Here is a 22,796-nt window from a genome sequence, read left to right as displayed (position 1 = left end):
CCTCCACTATCACACTGAGTACAAGGCTGTGTTCTGAGCCCCATGCTCTACTCCCTCTTCACACACGACTGTGTTCCTGCATTCGTCACCAACACCATTGTCAAGTTTGCAGACGACACAACGGTGATCGGGCTTATCACCAACGGGGATGAAACAAACTATAGAGCGGAGGTGCAGAACCTGGCGGACTGGTGCTCGGATAACAACCTGTCCCTAAATACCACCAAGACCAAGGAGCTGATCATCAACTTCCGTAAGTCACATAATGGGGAATATGCCCCGATCTCTATCAACGGGGACAGTGTGGAGAGAGTGTCCAGCTTCAAGTTTCTGGGCACTCACATTTCGGAGGACCTAACATGGTCCAATAACACTGCTGCGCTGGTCAAGAAGGCACAACAAAGACTGTTCTACCTAAGAACACTGAAAAAGTCTGGTCTACCCCAACAGCTGCTGACGACCTTCTACCGCTGCACCATAGAGAGCATCCTAACGCATGGCATCCCTGTGTGGTACCTAAGCTGCACGGAGGCAGAAAGGAAAGCTCTACAGCGGGTAGTCCATAGAGCTCAGAGGGCCATCGGAACACAGCTACCAGACTTGGAGGGCATCTACAACACACAATGCCTCAGAAAAGCCACCAGCATCCACAAAGACTATTCACACCCCTGCAACAGTCTGTTCGAACTCTTTCCATCGGGCAGACGATACAAGGCTTTCTACGCCCGCACCTCCAGATTCAGGAACAGCTTCATCCCCAGGGCCATAGCTGCTATGAACCGGTCCTGCTGAGCCGGATGGTCGCAACGCATAGATCAACTTGCACTTTACCCTGTCTAAAACTGTTACATTTGTTTCGTTGGGTTGCTGTTGTCTAAATTACTTAAATTATTGCATCGTATGGGAGGCGCATTCCCAATCTCGTTGTACCCCTGGGTACAATGACAATAAAGATATATTGTATTGTATTGTATTGTATTGTATTGTATTGTAAATGCGATCTTTCAATTAGCTTGTCGTGTGTGTCAATGGTTGTGTACATTTTCCAAATCACTGAACATGAAATGTATCTATTACATTGAACTAGTCATTGAACGGAGTTAATAATACCGTGACGACTTTTGACCAGAAGGGTCCAATGCCATTACATTTTTAAAATATTTTCACAAAAGTAATTTCTGTTCTGTTGCCGGACGCGTTTAAGGCGTTAAAATGAAAGGATCGACAGCTCTGATTCCACTTGCTGTTTATTTCTCTCTTCCCACATTTACATTCCCCCTGGTTTTATATCCGCGCTCACTGGAGTTTTTACGACGCGGAATTTGGGGATTAAATGGGAGCCGTTCAGCGCCGACCTGTTGTCCACCGGGTTTCTGCCCCACAGCCCCTGAGCCCCGCTCCTGACGCCGGTCCCGGGACCCGACCCTTTTACACACCCGGAGCGGAACCGGAGCAGATTCTCAGCCAGTTTCCATCCCACGTCCAGAAGAAAGGATAAAGTTTCTCCGTGAATTTATTCCCAGTGAAGGTGTGGAGATGGGACTTGGTGTCCGCATCGTAAAACGAAACTGTCCCGGACTCGTAACTGAGATAAACTCCCACCCTCCCGGGGATGGGACGGGCGGGGAGACGGGATGGAGGGGAGGTAAGTGCAGCAAACTCGTCATCCCACCGCCCGATGCTCCAGACTCCAGCCTCCGGGGTCAGTGTGACCGGTCTCTTCCTCTCCACAGACTCTGCGGCGACTCCCAGACTCCAGCCCTCACTCCCCGCCACCTCCACCTCCCAGTAATGTCTCCCTGATGTGAATCCGTCCGATCCCAGCACACACGCACTGCCTGTAAACCTCTTCCCGGTGTCAGAGAGACTCCTCCGGGTCCCGGTCCGTCTCATCCTCTTCCGATCCTCAGACACCTCGAGCTCCGGATGCGCTGTTTCCACATCCAGGGTGACGGAGACTGGGGGGGAGAAGCAGAGAATCAGAGAGTCCCCGGGGGTCGGGGGGAGACTCGGGCAGCGCGACCCCGGGACCGGGGGAGAGGCCGCTCGGCCTCAGGCACAGGCGGGCGGAGAACTGAAACCTTGCCCGGGGTTTCACCCACAACCACATCGGGTAGACAACAGACATCTCCCCCGGAGTTTTTAATCCAGAGATGGCGAGGGGGATTTCGTGAGGTGGGGGAGGGTGGACGGGGAGGAAGAGTGTGGAGAGTGAGGAGGATTGTGAGATTGCGGTGGTGAAGGAGAATCGAAGGGGGGTACACATCTGGAGGCAGATCGGAGCAAGAGGATATTGAGGTTAGCGGTAATTTGAGGATGTTAAAGAGGAGGTAGAGGTGCATGGTGGGGTCGTCATGATCACAGTGAAAAGGGGCAGACACGAGGGGCCAGATGACCTGGCCCTGTTTCTTAGAGTGGAGGGTGAGAGAGAGGGAGGGGTGGCTTGGACCATGGAAGGAAGCAGAGGTTAGGCAGAATACCATGTTCTCATGGGCGGCACGGTGGCGCAGCGGTAGAGTTACCGCCTTACAGCGAATGCAGCGCCGGAGACTCAGGTTCGATCCTGACTACGGGTGCCGTCTGTACGGAGTTTGTACGTTCTCCCCTGACCTGCGTGGGTTTTCTCCGAGTCCTTCGGTTTCCTCCCACACTCCAAAGACGTACAGGTATGTAGGTTAATTGGCTGGGTAAATGTTTTTTTTTTTTAATTGTCCCTAGTGTGTGTAGTATATTGTTAATGTGCGGGGATCGCTGGGCGGCGCGGACCCGGTGGGCCGAAGGGCCTGTTTACGCGCTGTATCTCTAAATCTAAAAATCTAATTTTGCCCACTAACCTCCTATGTGGAACCTTGTCGAAGGCTTTCTGAAAGTCGAGGTACACCACATCCACCGGCTCTCCCCAGTCAAATTTCCTAGTTACATCCTCAAAGAATTCCAGAAGATTAGTCAAGCATGATTTCCCCTTTGTAAATCAATGCTGACTCGGAACAATCCTGTTACTACTATCCAAATGCTCCGCAATTTCGTCTTTTATAATTGACTCCAGCATCTTCCCCACCACTGATGCAAGACTAACTGGTCTATAATTTCCCGTTTTCTCTCTCCCTCCTTTCTTAAAAAGTGGGACAACATTAGCTACCCTCCAATCCACATGAACTGATCCTGAATCTAGAACATTGGAAAATGATCACCAATGTGCCCACAATTTCTAGCGCCACCCCCTTAAGTACCCTGGGATGCAGACCATCAGGCACTGGGGATTTATTAGCCTTCAGTCCCATCAGTCTACCCAACACCATTTCCTGCCTAATGTGAATTTCCTTCAGTTCCTCCGTCACCCTAGGATCTCTGGCCACTAGAACATTTGGGAGATTGCTTGTATCTTCCTTGGTGAAGACAGATCCATAGTTCCGGTTCAACTCGTCTGCCATTTCCTTGTTCCACATAATAAATTCCCCTGCTTCTGTCTTCAAGGGACCCACATTTGCCTTGACTCTTTTTTTCCTCTTTAAATAACTAAGAAAGCTTTTACTATCCTCCTTTATATTATTGGCTAGTTTACCGTGGAGTGGAGTGCTCATCCTGCAACATGTGGGAGATCAGGGATATTGTCGGTGTCCCTGATGACTACGTGTGCAAGAAGTGTGTCCAGCTGCGGCTCCTGGCAGACCACATTGAACGGTTGGAGCTGCGGTTGGATTCATACAGGAGCATCCACGATGCTGAGAAGATCGTGAATAGCACGTACAGTGAGTTGACCACACAGCAGGTAAAAGTTAAGCGGACAGAAAGGGAACGGGTGGCCACTAGCCAGCGTAGCAGTAGGCAGGTAGTGCAGGAGTCCCCTGCGGTCATCTCCCTCCTAAACAGATATACCATTTTGGATACTGTTGGGGGAGATGGCTCATCAGAAAAGGCAGCAGCAGCCAAGTTCATGGCACCGTGGGTGGTTCTGCGGCAAAGGGGGGGGGGGGGGGGGGAGAGTGGAAAGGCTATAGTAATAGGGGATTCAATTGTAAGGGGAATAGATAGGCGTTTCTGCAGCCGCAAATGAGACTCCAGGATGGTATGTTGCCTCCCTGGTGCAAGGGTCAGGGATGTCTCTGAGCGGCTGCAGAACATTCTGGAGGGGGAGGGTGAACAGCCAGTTGTCGTGGTGCACATTGGCACCAACGATTTAGGTAAAAAACGGGATGAGGTCCTACAAGGTGAATTTAGGGAGCTAGGAGATAAACTTAAAAGTAGGACCTCAAATGTAATTAGTCTCTGGATTACTACCAGTGCCACGCGCTAGTCAGAGTAGAAATAGGAGGATATTTCAGATGAATACGTGGCTTGAAAAATGGTGCAAGGGGGAGGGATTCAAATTTCTAGGACATTGGAACCAGTTCTGGGGGAGGTGGGACCAGTACAAACAGGACGGTCTGCACCTGAGCTGGAATGGAACCAATGTCCTTGGGGGAATGTTTGCTAGTGCTGTCGGGGAGGATTTAAACTAATGTGGCAGAGGGATGGGAGCATGAGCAGAGAGACAAAGCGGTGTAAAATTAGGGTAGAAGCAATAGGTAGCAAGGTGAAAAGTAAAAGTGGCAGGCTGACAAATCCAGGGCAAAAAATCAAAAAGGGCCACTTTTCAACATAATTGTATAAGGGGTAAGAGTGTTGTAAAGACAAGCCTGAAGGCTTTGTGTTTCAATGCAAGGAGCATTCATAATAAGGTGGATGAGTTGAATGTGCAGATAGTTATTAATGAATATGATATAGTTGGGATTACGGAGACATGGCTCAAGGGTGACCAAGGCTGGGAGCTGAACATCCAGGGATATTCAATATTCAGGAGGGATAGACAGAAAGGAAAAGGAGGTGGGGTAGCGTTGCTGGTTAGAGAGGAGATTAACGCAATAGAAAGGATGGACATTTGCTTGGAGGATGTGGAATCGATATGGGTAGAGCTGCGAAACACTAGGGGGCAGAAAACGCTAGTGGGAGTTGTGTACAGGACACCTAACAGTAGTAGTAGAGTTGGGGATGGCATCAAACAGGAAATTAGAAATGCGTGCAACAAAGGTAAAACAGTTATAATGGGTGACTTCAATCTACATATAGATTGGGTGAATCAAATTGGCAGAGGTGCTGAGGAAGAGGATTTCTTGGAATGTATGCGGGATAGTTTTCTAAACCAACATGTAGAGGAACCAACGAGAGAGCAGGCTATTCTAGACTGGGTATTGAGTAACGAGGAAGGGTTAGTTAGCAGTCTTGATGTGCGTGGCCCCTTGGGCAAGAGTGACCATAATATGGTTGAGTTCTTCATTAGGATGGAAGTGACATAGTTAATTCAGAAACAACCGTTCTGAGCTTAAAGAAAGGTAACTTTGAGGGTATGAGACATGAATTGGCCAAGATAGACTGGCAATTGATTCTTAAAGGGTTGACGGTGGATATGCAATGGAAGGCATTTAAAGACCGCATGGATGAACTACAACAATTGTTCATCGCAGTTTGGCAAAATAATCAATCAGGGAAGGTAGTGCATCCGTGGCTAACAAGGGAAATTAGGGATAGTATCAAAACAAAAGATGAAGCATACAAATTAGCAAGAAAAAGCAGCCTACCAGAGGACTGGGAGAAATTCAGAATCCAGCAGAGGAGGACAAAGGGCTTAATTAGGAAAGGGAAAATAGATTATGAAAGAAAACTGGCAAGGAACATAAAAACTGACTGCAAAAGCTTTTATAGATATGTGAAGATAAAAAGATTAGTTAAAACAAATGTAGGTCCCTTGCAGTCAAAAACAGGTGAATTGGTCATGGGGAACAAGGACATGACAGACCAATTGAATAACTACTTTGGTTCCGTCTTCACTAAGGAAAACATAAATAATCTGCCGGAAATAGCGGGGGACCGGGGGTCAAATGAGATGGAGGAACTGAGTGAAATCCAGGTTAGTCGGGAAGTGGTGTTAGGTAAATTTAATGGATTAAAGGCCGATAAATCCCCAGGGCCAGATAAGCTGCATCCCAGAGTGCTTAAGGAGGTGGCCCCAGAAATAGTGGATGCATTAGTGATAATTTTTCAAAACTCTTTAGATTCTGAGGATTGGAGGGTAGATAATGGAACCCCACTTTTCAAAAAGGGCGGGAGAGAGAAAACGGGGAATTACAGACCAGTTAGTCTAACGTCGGTCGTGGGGAAAATGCTAGAGTCAGTTATTAAAAATGGTATAGTAGCACATTTGGAAAGTGGTGAAATCATTGGACAAGGTCAGCATGGATTTATGAAAGGTAAATCATGTCTGACGAATCTTATAGAATTTTTCGAGGATGTAACTAGTAGAGTGGATAAGGGAGAACCAGTGGATGTGTTATATCTGGACTTCCAGAAGGCTTTCGACAAGGTCCCACATAAGAGATTAGTATGCAAACTTAAAGCACACGGTATTGTGGGTTCAGTATTGATGTGGATAGAGAACTGGCTGGCAGACAGGAAGCAAAGAGTAGGAATAAACGGGTCCTTTTCAGAATGGCAGGCAGTGACTAGTGGGGTACCGCAAGGCTCAGTGCTGGGACCCCAGCTATTTACAATATATATTAATGATTTGGACGAGGGAATTGAATGCAACATCACCAGGTTTGCGGATGACACGAAGCTGGGGGGCAGTGTTAGCGGTGAGGTGAATGCTAGGAGGCTGCAGGGTGACTTGAATAGGTTAGGTGAGTGGGCAAATGCATGGCAGATGCAGTTTAATGTGGATAAATGTGAGGTTATCCACTTTGGTGGCAAGAACAGGAAAGCAGACTATTATCTGAATGGTGGCCGATTAGGAAAAGGGGAGATGCAACGAGACCTGGGTGTCGTGGTACACCAGTCATTGAAAGTAGGCATGCAGGTGCAGCAGGCAGTGAAGAAAGTGAATGGTATGTTGGCATTCATAGCGAGGGGATTTGAGTATAGGAGCAAGGAGGTTCTGCTGCAGTTGTACAGGGCATTGGTGAGACCACACCTGGAGTATTGCGTACAGTTTTGGTCTCCTAATCTGACAAAAGACATTCTTGCCATAGAGGGAGCACAGAGAAGGTTCACCAGATTGATTCCTGGGATGGCAGGACTTTCATATGAAGAAAGACTGGATAGACTCACCTTCTACTCGCTGGAATTTAGAAGATTGAGGGGGGATATTATAGAAACTTACAAAATTCTTAAGGGGTTGGACAGGCTAGATGCAGGAAGATTGTTCCCGATGTTGGGGAAGTCCAGAACCAGGGGTCACAGTTTAAGGATAAGGGGAGTCTTTTAGGACCAAGATGAGAACGTTTTTTTTCACACAGAGTGGTGAATCTGTGGAATTCTCTGCCACAAAGGGTAGTTGAGGCCTGTTCATTGGCTATATTTAAGAGGGAGTTAGATGTGGCCTTTGTGCCTAAAGGGATCAGGAGGTATGGAGAGAAGGCAGGTACAGGATACTGAGTTAGATGATCAGCCATGATCATATTGAATGGCGGTGCAGGCTCGAAGGGCTGAATGGCCTACTCCTGCACCTATTTTCTATGTTTCTATGTTTCTACCCTCGTACCCCATCTTTTCTCCCCGTATTGCCTTCTTAGTTATCTTCTGTTGCGCTTTAAAAGAGTCCCAATCCTCTGGCTTCCCACTCTTCTTTGCTTTGTTGTACTTCTCTTTTATTTTTATGCTGCCCTTGACTTCCCTTGTCAGCCACGGGTGCCTCTTACTCCCCTTAGAATCTTTCCTCCTCTTTGGGATAAATTGATCCTGCAACTTCTGCATTATTCCCAGGAATACCTGCCATTGCTGTTTCACCGTCTTCCCTGCTAGGGCCTCCTTCCAGTGAATTCAGGCCAGCTCCTGCCTCATGCCTTCCCTTTGCTGTACTGTAATACTGACACTTCCAATTTTCCCTTCTCCCGCTCAATTTTTAAAGTAAAACTTACCATATTGAGATCACTGCCTCCTAATGGCTCTTTTACCTCGAGTCCCCTTTGCTGTTTATGTTATATGATCATGGCTTGGATGTGAATGTGGGAGGTGTGATTAGTAAGTTTGGGGAGGAAGCAAAAATTGTGGATAGTAGGGAAGGTTGTCAAAGTCTGCAGCAGGATGCAGGGTAATTATCTAAACCTTATTCACATGCAGGGATATCAAATCACGAGAGTGCAGGTTTATATTGAGAGCAAAGTATTTTAAAGTATATCTGAGATTTAGGTTTTACTAGACCAAGTGGATCCGTTGGGCCCAAACCTCTCCTGCATTGGTGCAGCACCCTCTCCTCCCCCCCCTCCTCTCTCCCTCCCTCCCCCCTACGTCCCTAGAGATAGAATTAAACCTTAAAATGTGAATAACAAAAAATATAACACCGATTTCAATGAAACGTCTTCCATTAGCACCAAAGGGATGACGGTGAGTAAGGTGGGCTTAAAATCGTCGTGCTATCGTGTACCGTTTTGGCTGTAGTTCCGGAACAAACAAACAAACGAGAGGTTTAGTACATAGATTTACACTGAGAATGGGTGATATCTGGAACATGCTACAGAGGGGGTGGTGGAGTGAGATATCATCAATATATTGGAGGTATTTAAATAGGTGAGGTGGAGAAGAATGCCGATGGAATGTGGGCAAATCGATTAGTATAGCTGGGGAAAAGATGGTCATGGGCATGATGGGCCGAAGGGCCAGACTCTGTAATGTACAACCATGGCTCTCAGCTCCAAGAGCACTGAATGACTGAGTCTCCACAGCCACCGGTGCAGGGTCGTTCCCCAGTCTCTGCGTGCAGTAATGTCTCCTTATCTCTGTGCCACATGGTGCAGCCCACATTCTGAGAGAGTGCCCACTCTCCAGACCCCTCTGACAGGGGAACCATCCTCCCTGCATCCAGCCCACTGAGCCCTGTAAGGACTCTGTGTTTCACTGTGATCCCCTCTAATACACTCAAACGCTCGAGTACACAGGCGTAGTCTATCCAATCTCACCCCGCACAGCAAACTCATTGTCCCAGGGACAAGTATTGTCAATCTTTGCCATATTCAACTCTGTGTAAGGTTTATCATGCTGTAGGTATGAAAAAAAGTAAAGATCACAAGAAAATAGCAGGAGGAGTAGGCTCCGCTCCTCAGGTCGACTCCGCCATTCAATGTGATCATGACTGATCTAAGATGGCACCAATTCCTGTTCTATACAAGTTCTCCATAACCGCCAATTTCTCGATCCTTCAAATATCCATCTGTGTTCACTTTGCCTATTCCAATAATCTGACCTATCACTGCCTCCTAGGGAAGAACATTTCAGATGCTCACTGCTGTTTATATGTTATATTTCTAAGGCGTGGATGTGAATGTCAGAGGTATGATTAACAATTTGATAGCAGCAACCTCTATGGTCGGCTAATCAGGAAGGCTGGAACATATGGAATCCAGGGTAGTTAGCCAATGGGTAAACATGTGGCCTGAAGGTGGGAGACAGAGGTCGGAGGTAGAGAGTTGATTTTCAGACTGGAGGCCTGTTGCAAGTGGTGCACCACAATGCTCAATGCTGAGTCCACTGTTGGTCCCTATTTATACAAATGATTAGATAAATGATGTGTATGTGGGTGGCATGGCTAGCAGGTTTGTGGATGAGACTAAAATTCATGAGACATGGTGGAGAGTGAAGAAGGTTGTCTAAGATTAAACTGATCGTAATGAACTGGGCCAACGGACTGAGGAGTGGGAGATGCAGTTTTCTAAACTTCGAGGGCATCTGTTTAAGTTGTGAAGGGAAAGTCTAAAATGTTCTTCAACGGCAACGTTTTAAGGCACTGGGTGGCAGAGAGATAGCTGCCATAGGAGGTGTTAGAGGCGAATACAATTTCTATCGGCAATGTTTGCATCTGTGTTACTAAAAGGCATTATAAACAAGAAGAGGGGAAACTGAACAGGTTTTACCGTGCTTAATGTCAGATGTCTCTCTCCACAGCGTGTTCATTAAAAAGTGGTGATGGAATTTTTCAATCGGCACGGCACCATCTGTCACTGTGAGTGCTCTATCTTCATCACTAACCCTGCAAATATTTAGCAGCTGGTTATAAACTGAGCCTCAACAATTTATTTGAGCTGTTACACACAAACATGCAGGGAAGTTAGTGCAGAAATAGCAGGGGCTATGACGGAAATATTTCAAACGTCATTAGAAACAGGGATGGTGCCGGAAGATTGGCGCATTGCGCATGTTGTGCCGTTGTTTAAAAAAGGTTCTAAAAGTAAACCTAGCAATTATAGACCTATTAGTTTGACGTCTGTGGTGGGAAAATTAATGGAAAAGATACTTAGGGACAATATATATAATTATTTGGATAATCAAGGCCTGATTAGAAACAGTCAACATGGATTTGTGCCTGGAAGGTCATGTTTGACTAATCTTCTTGAATTTTTTGAAGAGGTTACCAGGGAAATTGATAAGGGCAAGGCTGTGGATGTTGTCTATATGGACTTCAGTAAGGCATTTGACAAGGTTCCACATGGAAGGTTGATTAAGAAGGTTAAATCGTTGGGTATTAATAGTGAGGTTGCAAGATGGATTCAACAATGGCTGAATGGGAGATACCAGAGGGTAACGGTTGACAATTGTATGTCAGGTTGGAGGCCAGTGTCTAGTGGAGTGCCCCAAGGATCTGTGTTGGGTCCACTGTTGTTTGTCATTTACATTAATGATCTGGATGATGGTGTGGCAAATTGGATTAGTAAATATGCAGATGATACTAAGATAGGTGGAGTAGTTGATAGTGAGGTAGATTTTCAAAGTCTACAGAGAGACTTGGGCCTTTTGGAAGGGTGGGCTGAAAGATGGCAGATGGAGTTTAATGCTGATAAGTGTGAGGTGCTGCATTTTGGTAGGACAAATCAAAATAGGACGTACAGGGTAAATGGTAGGGAATTGAGGAATGCAGTGGAACAGAGGGATCTGGGAATAACTGTGCATTGTTCCCTGAAGGTGGAATCTCATGTGGATAGGGTGGTGAAGAAGGCGTTTGGTATGCTTGCCTTTATAAATCAGAGCATCGAGTATAGAAGTTGGGATGTAATGTTGAAATTGTACAGGGCATTGGTGAGGCCGAATCTGGAGTATGGTGTGCAGTTTTGGTCGCCAAATTATAGGAAGGATGTCGACAAAATGGAGAGGGTACAGAGGAGATTTACTAGAATGTTGCCTGGGTTTCAGCACTTAGGCTACAGAGAGAGGTTGAACAGGTTGGGTCTTTATTCTTTGGAGCGTAGAAGGTTGAGGGGGGACTTGATAGAGGTCTTTAAAATTTTGAGAGGGACGGACAGAGTTGACGTGGGTAGGCTTTTCCCTTTGAGAGTGGGGAAGATTCCAACAAGGGGACATAGCTTCAGAATTGAGGGACAAAGGTTTAGGGGTAACATGAGGGGGAATTTCTTTACTCAGAGGGTTGTGGCTGTATGGAATGGACTTCCGGTGGAAGTGGTGGAGGCTGGCTCGATTTTATTATTTAAGAGTAAATTGGATAGGTATATGGATAGGAGGGGATTGGAGGGTTATGGTCTGAGTGCAGGTAGATGAGACTAGGTCAGGGAGAATGGTCGGCGTGGACTGGTAGGGCCGGACAGGCCTGTTTCCATGCTGTAGTTGTTATATGCAGTGTTTCAGTCAAGAGCATATCCTACCTCCTCTTCCCACCAGCTTCCTCCTGCAAGAAACAAAACACAAATCTGAGTAGACTGAGACGGGACATCCACATCCCGACAACAGGAGTTTCACACAAATCACAACATGCCCCAGAAATGTTCCACTGCCCAGCATTTATTGTCGTCGTCACAGAGACAGAAATTGGATATTGCCCTAGAGATTCTACAAGTGTATTAATAGCAAAATAATAACTAGGGGGAGAATAGGTCTCTTTAAGAGCAAAGGGATAATTAGGATAGGACAGGTCCTCTTAAGTGCTGGCGACCTCAAGGCGTGTTAAGGTGGGTAAATTGCAGGGGTTTTGATTGTGTATCCGAGGGCAAGCCTTCAACAGATCCCTTTAACGCCGCGTAATTCTTTCCCACTAAAGAGGAACATACGACAAACTTTCCAGATGATCTTTTGATTTCCTGGAGATTTTCCATCTTTTCGGGGAAATTTCCAACATTCGCTAACTCAGTGACAGGATCACAGTAACTCATCCCAAGGAGACCGCAGGCAGTACAGAGATCCCGCAGATTATGCGGGAGGCCACTTAGTTTGGGAACAACAGCAGCACAGCTCTGGAACAGACGGGGCATTTACCCAGTTCTCAATTACTGGGAAAAAGCAGCATTTATTTTAGAAATATCCCCTACCATTTTGTGCCTGTGCACTTTCACTTCGCCAAACTGTGGAGTCACCCCTCACCTTCAGAAACACCACACTGTTCTTTTGATCCATCCGTTGCTGCAACTTAAAGAGCTCCTCCTGAATGGAATTTAAATTCTCCTCAATCTCTTCAAGTTTTTTCTCCATTGTATTTAGAATCTTCTTCTCTTCCTCCCGGATATCTGCCAGTACGCGCTGCTCTTTCTCAGTGAGAATCTGATGCAGTTCAGCAAACTGGGATGTGATCTTGGACAGAAGGTTGTGTGACTGTTCCTGTGAAATGAAAGGTGAAGATCAATATTTCATGTCACTGATTATGGTTCCTCGCGTCTTTACTGGTGACATTTGGCCTGTGCATTTTTATTTGCTTTGGCAATTTAATAGTTTTTCTAAATGCATCTAAAGTATCGTGAGGGTAATCTTACAACCCATCAATCCTCTACCCCTAATACAATTCCCAGCTGCCTATTCCTTCTCACGTGTCCATTAATTCCCATTTATCCGTCCACCAACCCCTAGTGGGGTGCCGCAAGGCTCATTTCTGGGACCGCAGTTATTTACAATATATACTAACGGGACAGAAACTGCAATTGGGAAGCAATCAGCAGCAGTAGCAGCAATCAGCAGCAACAGCAGCAATCGGCAGCAACAGCAGCAGCCAGCAGCAATCAGCAGCAGCAGCACCAAGCTGTGTTGCTTGGGAAGTATTGTGTGGGGATAGTAAGGAGTAAGACCTGTGTGATCTCCCGGACAAGTTTCGATCGCCTAGCTTGGGGTCGGAGAGGAATTTCCCGGATTTTTTCTCCCCAAATTGGCCTGGGTTTTTTATCCGTTTTTTCGCCTCTCCCAGGAGACCACTCAGTTCTTTTGGGTGGGCGGTTGGAGCGGTTGGAGCAGCGGCCGGGCGGTAGGTTTAGAAACCGAGCACGGGGCTTTGTTTGGGGAGTACGAGTGCCAGGGCAGTTTATTGTTCTGGGTGTCGGATGTGGGGAATCTGGGAGTCTGATAGTCTTCCAGACATCCACATCTGCGCCAGGTGCGACGAGATGGGGCTCCTAAGGGACCGTATTAGGAACCTGGAGCCGCAGATTGATGACCTCCGTCTGGTCAGGGAGAGTGAGGAGGTTATAGATAGGAGTTACAGAGAGGTGGTCATTCCAAGACCACGGGAGGTAGACAAGTGGGTCACGGTTAGGGGGGGCAAGGAGCAGAGGCAGGGACTAGAGAGTACCCCGGTGGCTGTACCCCTTGGAAATAAGTACTCCTGTTTAAGTACTGTTGGGGGAACAGCCTACCTGGGGGCAGCGACGGTGCCCGGGCCTCTGGCAAGGAGTCCGGCCCTGTTGCTCAGAAGGGTAGGGAAAAGAAGAGGAGAGCGATAGTAATAGGGGACTCTATAGTGAGGGGGTCAGATAGGCGATTCTGTGGACGCAGTCGGGAGACCCGGATGGTGGTTTGCCTCCCTGGTGCCGGTGTGTCTGAGCGTGTCCAGGATATCCTGAAAGGGGAGGGAGAGGAGCCAGAGGTCGTGGTACATATAGGTACCAACAATATAGGTAGGATAAGGGAAGAGGTCCTGAAAGGAGAATTTAGGGGGCTAGGAAGAGAGTTAAAAAAAAGGACTTCCAAAGCAATAATCTCAGGCTTACTGCCTGTGCCACGCGATAGTGAGCATAGGAATGGAGTGAGGTGGAGGATAAATACGTGGCTGAGGGACTGGTGCAGGGAGCAGGGATTCAAGTTTCTGGATCATTGGGACTTCTTCTGGGGGAAGTATGACCTGTACAAAAAGGACGGGTTGCATCTGAACCTGAGAGGAACCAATATCCTGGCGGGGAGATTTGCTAAGGTAATTGCGGAGACTTTAAACTAGTACGGTTGGGGGGAGGGACTCAAACACAGATAGCTAATAGGCAGTGTGTGAGGCAGGAGGCAGAAAAGGGAAACACTCAAACCCAATATGTAGGAGAGAAAGTAGTGAAAAGAAATAAACTGAGAATAAGAAATGATGGGTCCCTTAAATGTGTATATTTTAATGCTAGGAGCATTGTAAGAAAGGTGGATGAGCTTAGAGCCTGGATTGACATCTGGAAGTATGATGTTGTGGCGATCAGTGAAACATGGTTGCAGGAGGGTTGCGATTGGCAATTAAATATTCCAGGATTTCATTGTTTCAGATGTGATAGAATCGGAGGGGCAAGAGGTGGGGGTGTTGCATTGCTTGTCAGGGAGGATATCACAGCAGTGCTTTGGCAGGACAGACTAGAAGGCTCGATTAGGGAGGCTGTTTGGGTGGAACTCAGAAATGAGAAAGGTTTAGCAACACTTATAGGGGTGTATTATAGACCGCCAAATAGGGAACGAGAATTGGAAGAGCAAATATGTAAGGAGATAGCAGATATTAGTAGTAAGCACAGAGTAGTGATTGTGGGTGATTTCAATTTTCCGTATATAGACTGGGAATCACATTCTGTTAAAGGGCTGGATGGTTTGGAGTTTGTAAAATGTGTGCAGGATAATTTTTTGCAGCAATACGTAGAGGTACCTACCAGAGAAGGGGCAGTGTTGGACCTCCTGTTAGGAAATGAGACGGGTCAGGTGACAGAGGTATGTGTTGAGGAGCACTTTGGGTCTAGTGATCACAATGCCATTAGTTTTAATATAATTATGGAGAAGGTCAAATCTGGACCAAGGGTTGAGATTTTGGATTGGAGAAAGGCTAATTTTGAGGAGATGAGAAAGGATTTAAAAGGAGTGAAATGGAACTTTTTGTTTTATGAAAAGGATATAATAGAGAAATGGAGGATATTTAAAGGTGAAATTTTGAGAGTACAGAGTCTTTATGTCCCTGTTCGGTGGAAAGGAAAGAATAATAATTTGAAAGAGCCGTGGTTTTCCAGGGAAATTGGACACTTGGTTCGGAAAAAGAGGGAGATATACAATAAATATAAGCGGCAGGGAGTAAATGAGGTTCTTGAGGAATATAAAGAATGTAAAAGGAATCTTAAGAAGGAAATTAGAAAAGCGAAAAAAAGATATGAGGCTGCTTTGGCAAGTAATGTAAAAGTAAACCCCAAGGGGTTCTACAGATATGTCAATAGCAAAAGGATAGCGAGGGATAAAAATTGGTCCATTAGAGAGTCAGAGTGGACAGCTATGTGCTGAGCCGGAAGAAATGGGGGAGATATTAAACAATTTCTTTTCTTCGGTATTCACCGAGGAGAAGGATATTGAATTATGTGAGGTAAGCGAAACAAGTAGAGTAGTGATGGAAATTATGAGGATTAAAGAAGTGGAGGTACGGACACTTTTGAAAAATATAAAAGCGGATAAGTCTCCAGGTCCTGATAGGATATTCCCTAGGACATTGAGGGAAGTTAGTGCAGAAATAGCAGGGACTATGACGGAAATATTTCAAACGTCATTAGAAACGGGGATGGTGCCGGAAGATTGGCGCATTGCGCATGTTGTGCCTTTGTTTAAAAAAGGTTCTAAAAGTAAACCTAGCAATTATAGACCTGTTAGTTTGACGTCTGTGGTGGGGAAATTAATGGAAAAGATATTTAGGGACAATATATATAATTATTTGGATAAACAAGGCCTGATTAGAAACAGTCAACATGGATTTGTGCCTGGAAGGTCATGTTTGACTAATCTTCTTGAATTTTTTGAAGAGGTTACCAGGGAAATTGATAAGGGCAAGGCTGTGGATGTTGTCTATATGGACTTCAGTAAGGCATTTGACAAGGTTCCACATGGAAGGTTGATTAAGAAGGTTAAATCGTTGGGTATTAATAGTGAGGTTGCAAGATGGATTCAACAATTGCTGAATGGGAGATACCAGAGGGTAATGGTTGACAATTGTATGTCAGGTTGGAGGCCAGTGTCTAGTGGAGTACCCCAAGGATCTGTGTTGGGTCCACTGTTGTTTGTCATTTACATTAATGATCTGGATGATGGTGTGGCAAATTGGATTATTAAATATGCAGATGATACTAAGATAGGTGAAGTAGTTAATAATGAAGTAGAGTTTCAAAGTCTACAGAGAGACTTGGGCCTTTTGGAAGGGTGGGCTGAAAGATGGCAGATGGAGTTTAATGCTGATAAGTGTGAGGTGCTGCATTTTGGTAGGACAAATCAAAATAGGACATACAGGGTAAATGGTAGGGAATTGAGGAATGCAGTGGAACAGAGGGATCTGGGAATAACTGTGCATTGTTCCCTGAAGGTGGAATCTCATGTGGATAGGGTGGTGAAGAAGGCGTTTGGTATGCTTGCCTTTATAAATCAGAGCATCGAGTATAGAAGTTGGGATGTAATGTTAAAATTGTACAGGGCATTGGTGAGGCCGAATCTGGAGTATGGTGTGCAGTTCTGGTCGCCAAATTATAGGAAGGATGTCGACAAAATGGAGAGGGTACAGAGGAGATTTACTAGAATGTTGCCTGGGTTTCAGCACTTAAGCTACAGAGAGAGGTTGAGCAGGTTGGGTCTTTATTCTTTGGAGCGTAGAAGGTTGAGGGGGGACTTGATAGAGGTTTTTTTAATTTTGAGAGGGACGGACAGAGTTGACCTGGGTAGGCTTTTCCCTTTGAGAGTGGGGAAGATTCCAACAAGGGGACATAGCTTCAGAATTGAGGGACAAAAGTTTAGGGGTAACATGAGGGGTAACTTCTTTACTCAGAGGGTGGTGGCTGTATGGAATGGGCTTCCGGTGGAAGTGGTGGAGGCAGGCTCGATTTTATTATTTAAGAGTAAATTGGATAGGTATATGGATAAGAGGGGATTAGGGGGTTATGGTCTGAGTGCAGGTAGATGAGACTAGGTCAGGGAGAGTGGTCGGCGTGGACTGGTAGGGCCGAACGGGCCTGTTTCCTTGCTGTAGTTGTTATATGGTTATATGGTTATATGATTTAGACGAGGGAATTAAATGTAATATCTCCAAGTTTGCGGATGCCACAAAGCTGGGCGGCAGTGTGAGCTGCGAGGAGGATGTTGTGAGGCTGCAGGGTGAGTTGGATAGGTTGGGTGAGTGGGCAGATGCATGGCAGATGCAGTAAAATGTGGATAAATGTGACGTTATCCACTTTTGTGGCAAGAACAAGAAGGCAGATTATTATCTGAATGGTGTCAGATTAGGAAAAGTGGAGGTGCAAGGAGACCTGGGTGTCCTTGTACATCAGTCAATGAAAGTAAGCATGCAGGTAGAGCAGGCAGTGAAGAAAACTAATGGCATGTGAGAGGATTTAGGTTTAGGAGCAAGGATGTCCTACTGCAGTTGTGCAGGGTCCTGTTGAAACCACACCTGGAATATTGTGTGCAGTTTTGATCTCCTAAATTAAGGAAGGACATTCTTGCTATTGATGGAGTGCAGTGTAGGTTCATCAGGTTAATTACCGGGATGGCAGGACTGAAAGAATTGTATTCACTGGAATTTCAAAGGATGACAGGGGATCTTATAGAAACATGTAAAATTCTTTAGGGATTGGAGAGGCTAGATGCGGGAAAAATGTTCCTGATGTTGGGGGAGTCCAGAACCAGGGGTTATAGTTAAAGAATAAGGGATAGGTCATGATCATATTGAATGGTGGTGTTGGCTCGAAGGGCCAAATGGCCTACTCCTGCACCTATTTTTCTATTTAGGACTGATATAATAATAATATATTCCTTTATTCGTCCCCCACTGGTGAAATTTACAATGAGATGAGGAAAAAAAATTCACCCAAAGAGTTGCGAATCTATGGAATTCTCTGCCTCGGAAGGCAGTGGAGGCCAATACACTGGATGTTCTCAAGAGTTACATATAGCTGTTAGGGCTAACGGAATCAAAAGATATGGGGAAAAAGCAGAAACGGGGTACTGAATTTGGACCCTAATTCAGCCATGATCATGCTGAATGGCGGTGCTGGCATGAAGGGCCGAATGGCCTACTCCTGCACCTATTGTCTCTGCAGCGCCCGAGTTCAGGATCGAACCCGCTCGCCAGAACTAGGAGACAGCAGCACTACTTGTGTCACTGCGCTGCCCTGTTATTACACGCATCACAGGGATCAAACCTGCACAAGATCAGGAAATCGAAACTTAAAAGCCTCACCAGAACTCCAGCAATCTTCTCTTTCTGTTGCTGTTCCATTTGCTGGATCTCTGATTGATCTTTCGTGAGAGACTGGATGGAAGATTTCACCTGATCCTGGAATTGTGTTTGAAAATCGGAGAATAAAAGCGTTAGACAATAAAAACGGTATTAAACAATGATGGGATCAAAATCGGTTTGCTTTTACCTTGTAGTTTTCAACAGCCTCTTTGACCGGCATGAAGCTGTGAGACTTGTGTTCCCGCCCAGCTGCACAAACCAGGCAGATCAGCTTCTTGTCAGTTTCACAAAACAGCTTCAGTTCTTCCTGATGTTCCTCGCAGTGAAGTTTACTTTCCTTCTCTGTCCGATTCAGGCTCAGTGTTTGAGCTTTCTCAGCCAGTCTCGCCAAGGCCCGATTCACCCTGAGGGTGCGGTCTGTAAACACCTCTCTACATTCCGGGCAGGAGTTTCTCCCCTCCCGGTCCCAACTCTGTGTGATACAGGAGCGGCAGAAGTTGTGCCCGCACTCCAGTATAACCGGATCGGTGAAGAAATCCAGGCAGATGGGACAAACTGCCTCCTCGGTCCAACTCTCGACCTGGTCTTTCGAAGCCATTTTAACTCCGCCTCTTCCTGGTTCAAAACGCATTCCCTTTCGCGCAGCTGCTGATCAAAGATACTAGAGGAGCAAGATAGACCACTCGACCCTTAGACAATAGACAATAGGTGCAGGAGGAGGCCATTCAGCTCCTCGAGCCAGCACCGCCATTCAATGTGATCATGGCTGATCATTCTCAATCAGTACCCCGTTCCTGCCTTCTCCCCATACCCCCTGACTCCGCTATCCTTAAGAGCGCTATCTCGCTCTCTCTTGAATGCATTCAGAGAATTGGCCTCCACTGCCTTCGGAGGCAGAGAATTCCACAGATTCACAACTCTGACTGAAAAAGTATTTCCTCATCTCAGTTCTAAATGGCCTACCCCTTATTCTTAAACTGTGGCCCCTGGTTCTGGACTCCTCCAACATTGGGAACATGTTTCCTGCTCTAACGTGTCCAACCCCTTAATAATCTTATATGTTTCGATAAGATCCCCTCTCATCCTTCTAAATTCCAGTGTATACAAGCCTAGCCGCTCCAGTCTTTCAACATATGACAGTCCCGCCAGTCCGAGAATTAACCTAGTAAACCTACGCTGCACACATACTGTTCCCCAAAACACTGATTACACTGGAGAGGCAGGTTTTGCCGTTGATAGGCAGACGGTTGGACAAAGGCCAGAGATGAGAAGACAGAAGGTGTGTGACAAAATGATTGAGGACTTGCGAATTGTGTCCTGATCTTCAAACAGTCTTCTCCTCAGACGGCCAACGGTTGTGCAGGTGCACTGAAGGCGCTGGTGAGTTTCACCATCAATGTCTGCCTTCCTCTGGGAAGAAGAGCGCCGGCCAGAGCACCCGAGGATCACCATCGTTACGACCATTTTAAAGGAAGGGGACAAATCCACCCGCGGAAACTATGGAGGGTCCCCCCGCTCTCTAACACATGGAGGGGTCAGTTACACATTAAACTGCATTGAATATAGACGGAAGCGGAGAGTAGCGCTTGGGACAGTGTAAGGCAGGATAATATGTTGGAAACAATTGCAGAGTGGATTCACGAAGATGGTGCCAGGATTTGAGGGTCAGAGCGAAAGGGAGAGGTTGGGCAGGGAAGGATTTATTCATTGGAGCGCAGGAGGCTGAAGTGCATAAGATCAAGAGGTGAATAGACAGGGTGAATGCACAGTCTGTTACCTGGAGCAGTGGAATCGAGAACTAGAGGACACAGGTTTGTGGTGAGAGGTGCAAGATTTAATCGGGAACCTGAGGAACAACATTTTCACACAGAAGGTCGTGGGTGTCTGGAACAAGCTGCCAGAGGGGGCAAGTGAGGCTGGACAACAACGTGCAGTGGAGTTGAAGCCCCGTTTCCTGAACAAAGCGGACGCCTTCGAATCACCCCTCCTCCTCTTTCTCCTCCGCCCCCTCACCCTACCTCTTCCTCTCCTTCAACCCTCCTCCTCTCCATCTCCTCCTCTCCCTTTCCTCCTCTCCCTTTCACCCTCCTCTCCCTCTCCCTGCACCTCCTCCTCACCCCCTTCCTCTCCTTCACCTCTCCTCCTCCTTTCCCTCGTCCCCCTCTTCCTCTCCACCTCTCCCTCATTCCTCTCCTTCCCCTCACCCCTCCTCTCCCTCGCATTGTCCACTTCCTCTCCTCCTCACCCCTCCATTTTTCTCTCCTCCACTCCCTCGCCTCCTCTCCCTCACCCCTCCATTTCTCCCTTCTCCTCTCCCTCACCCTCCATTTCTCTCTCCTCCTCTCCCTCACCCCTCCATTTCTCTCTCCTCTTCCTCCACTCCGGGCCTCCAAGGCCGCCTCTCTCCGCAGCCGCCGCCGCTCCTTGTGGAGCCGCTGCCGGTCTGGGTCGGGGCCGCCGCTGCAGGCCCGGCGGAGAGGGAGGGGGATGAGGGGGAGAGGGTGGTGGAGGGGGATGAGAAGCCGCGGCAACAGCGGGTCTCGGGTTGCCGCCGCCATCAGCGCCATGGGGTCTTGCTTCCATAATACCGGTTGCCATCAAAGCTGAAGTGAACAGTAATCAGTCGCTATGTGTAGGAAGGAACTGCAGGTGCTGGTTTAAACCGAAGACAGACACAAAGTGCTGGAGTAACTCAGCGGGTCAAACAGCATCTCTGGAGAGAAGGAATGGGTGACGTTTCGTGTCAAGACCCATCTTCAAACGGTCAGAATCGACCCGTGCGTTGGAAGGAACTGCAGATGCTCGTTTAAACCGAAGATTGAGTATGAAGAAGGGTCTCGACCCGAAACGTCACCCATTCCTTCTCTCCAGAGATGCTGCCTGTCCCGCTGTGTTACTCCAGCTTTTGTGTCTATCTTCAGCAATCAGTCGGTGACAAGCTTTGAGTTTAAAGTCTGAAGATATTAGAGGGGATGATTGAGGTGTAAGTGAGGAGAGAATCAGGCTGGCAGATGGCATCACATATCCTGATTACACAATAATCAGAAAAAAGATAAGGTGTGAACAAGAGCTAGTTTAAAAGCATTAAATTCTCCAAGTAAGCTTCAGTAAGTTTTAGAGTCGAAGGTCTTTTATTGTCACGTGTACCAATTAAGGTACAGTGATATGCGAATTACCATATAGCCAGACAAAAAAAAATCAAGACACAGAATTACATAGAAGTTAACATAAACATCCACCACAGTGGATTCCCCACATTCCTCACTGTGATGGAAGGAAAAAAAAGTCCAACCTTCGTCCTCTTTATTATCTTCCACTTTATAGCACAGAAACAGGCCCTTCGGCCCACCGAATCCGCACCGCCCACCGATCCCCGCACACCAGTACTATCCCACACACAGTAGGGACAATTTACAATTTTACCGAAGCCAATTAACCCACAACCTGCACGTCTTTGGAGTGTGGATGGAAACCTGAGCATCCGGTGAAAACCCACGCAGGTCACGGCGAGAACACACGTACTCCGTACAGACGGCACCCTAATATCCATCAGAGGCACAAGCATTCCCAAATGGACAATAATGAAAAGAAATTCGGGCAGACACACAGACAGGAAAGGTTTGGACGGATAGACACAAAGAGCCGGAGTAACTCGACAGGTCAGGCAGCATCTCTGGAGAGAAGGAATAAGGAGATGCTAAAAATCAAAAATAAAATCCGAGAAATACTCAGCTGGACGGTTAGCGTCTGTAGAGTGAGAAACAGAGTTAATAACTCAGGTTGATCATCATTTGTCACCAGTATCATATCTGAAAAACATTTGGATAGCAGTAACAGGATCGGTCTGAGTCAGCGGATTTACGGAGGGGAAATCATGCTTGACTAATCTTCTGGAATTTTTTGAGGATGTAAGTAGGAAAATGGACAAGGGAGAGCCAGTGGATGAAGTGTACATGGACTTTCAGAAAGCGTAGGAGATTAGTGGGCAAGATTCGAGCACATGATATTGGTGGCAGGTTGCTGACCTGGATAGAAAATTGGTTGGCAGACGGGAAACAAAGAGTCGGGATAAATGGGTCCCTTTCAGAATGGCAGGCAGTGACTAGTGGGGTACCGCAAGGCTCGGTGCTGGGACCGCAGCTATTTACAATATACATTAATGACTTACATGAAGGGATTAAAAGTACCATTAGCAGATTTGCGGAGAGTTATAAATCTGTGGATTTCTCTGCCTCAGAAAGCAGTGGAGGCCAATTCTCTGGATGCTTTCAAGAGAGCGGGAGATAGAGCTCTTAATGATAGCGGAGTCAGGGGGTATGGGGAGAAGGCAGGAACGGGGTACTGGTTGTGA

The 22,796-nt window shown here is 46.7% G+C and overlaps 1 protein-coding gene across 1 annotated transcript; it reads right to left on the bottom strand.

Moving 5' to 3' along the window:
- Positions 1-1,161: 1,161 nt before the first annotated feature.
- Positions 1,162-22,252, bottom strand: LOC144590480 (zinc-binding protein A33-like). Its single transcript, XM_078395063.1, has 7 exons — positions 22,174-22,252; positions 18,633-18,787; positions 18,446-18,541; positions 12,391-12,624; positions 11,679-11,701; positions 9,939-10,054; positions 1,162-1,958 (listed from the first exon to the last, which is right to left on the bottom strand). Exons 1-7 carry the CDS (start codon positions 22,250-22,252, stop codon positions 1,429-1,431), a joined length of 1,233 nt encoding a protein of 410 aa, XP_078251189.1. The 3' UTR covers positions 1,162-1,428.
- Positions 22,253-22,796: the final 544 nt, after the last annotated feature.

Source organism: Rhinoraja longicauda, unplaced genomic scaffold, assembly GCF_053455715.1.
Source record: "Rhinoraja longicauda isolate Sanriku21f unplaced genomic scaffold, sRhiLon1.1 Scf000197, whole genome shotgun sequence".
In the NCBI taxonomy this organism is placed as follows: domain Eukaryota; kingdom Metazoa; phylum Chordata; class Chondrichthyes; order Rajiformes; family Arhynchobatidae; genus Rhinoraja; species Rhinoraja longicauda.
Note: the sequence above shows the minus strand (reverse complement) of the source record. Positions and strands in the feature narration are given on the sequence as shown.

Coding starts and splice junctions, on each gene's coding strand:
- LOC144590480 (XM_078395063.1), bottom strand. CDS start 22,252: ATGATACTGGTGACAAATGATGATCAACCTGAGTTATTAACTCTGTTT. Junction 18,788..22,173: donor GACGCTAACCGTCCAGCTGA/GTATTTCTCGGA, acceptor TGAATCGGACAG/AGAAGGAAAGTAAACTTCAC. Junction 11,702..12,390: donor ACAGTGTGGTGTTTCTGAAG/GTGAGGGGTGAC, acceptor TGTTTCTTGCAG/GAGGAAGCTGGTGGGAAGAG.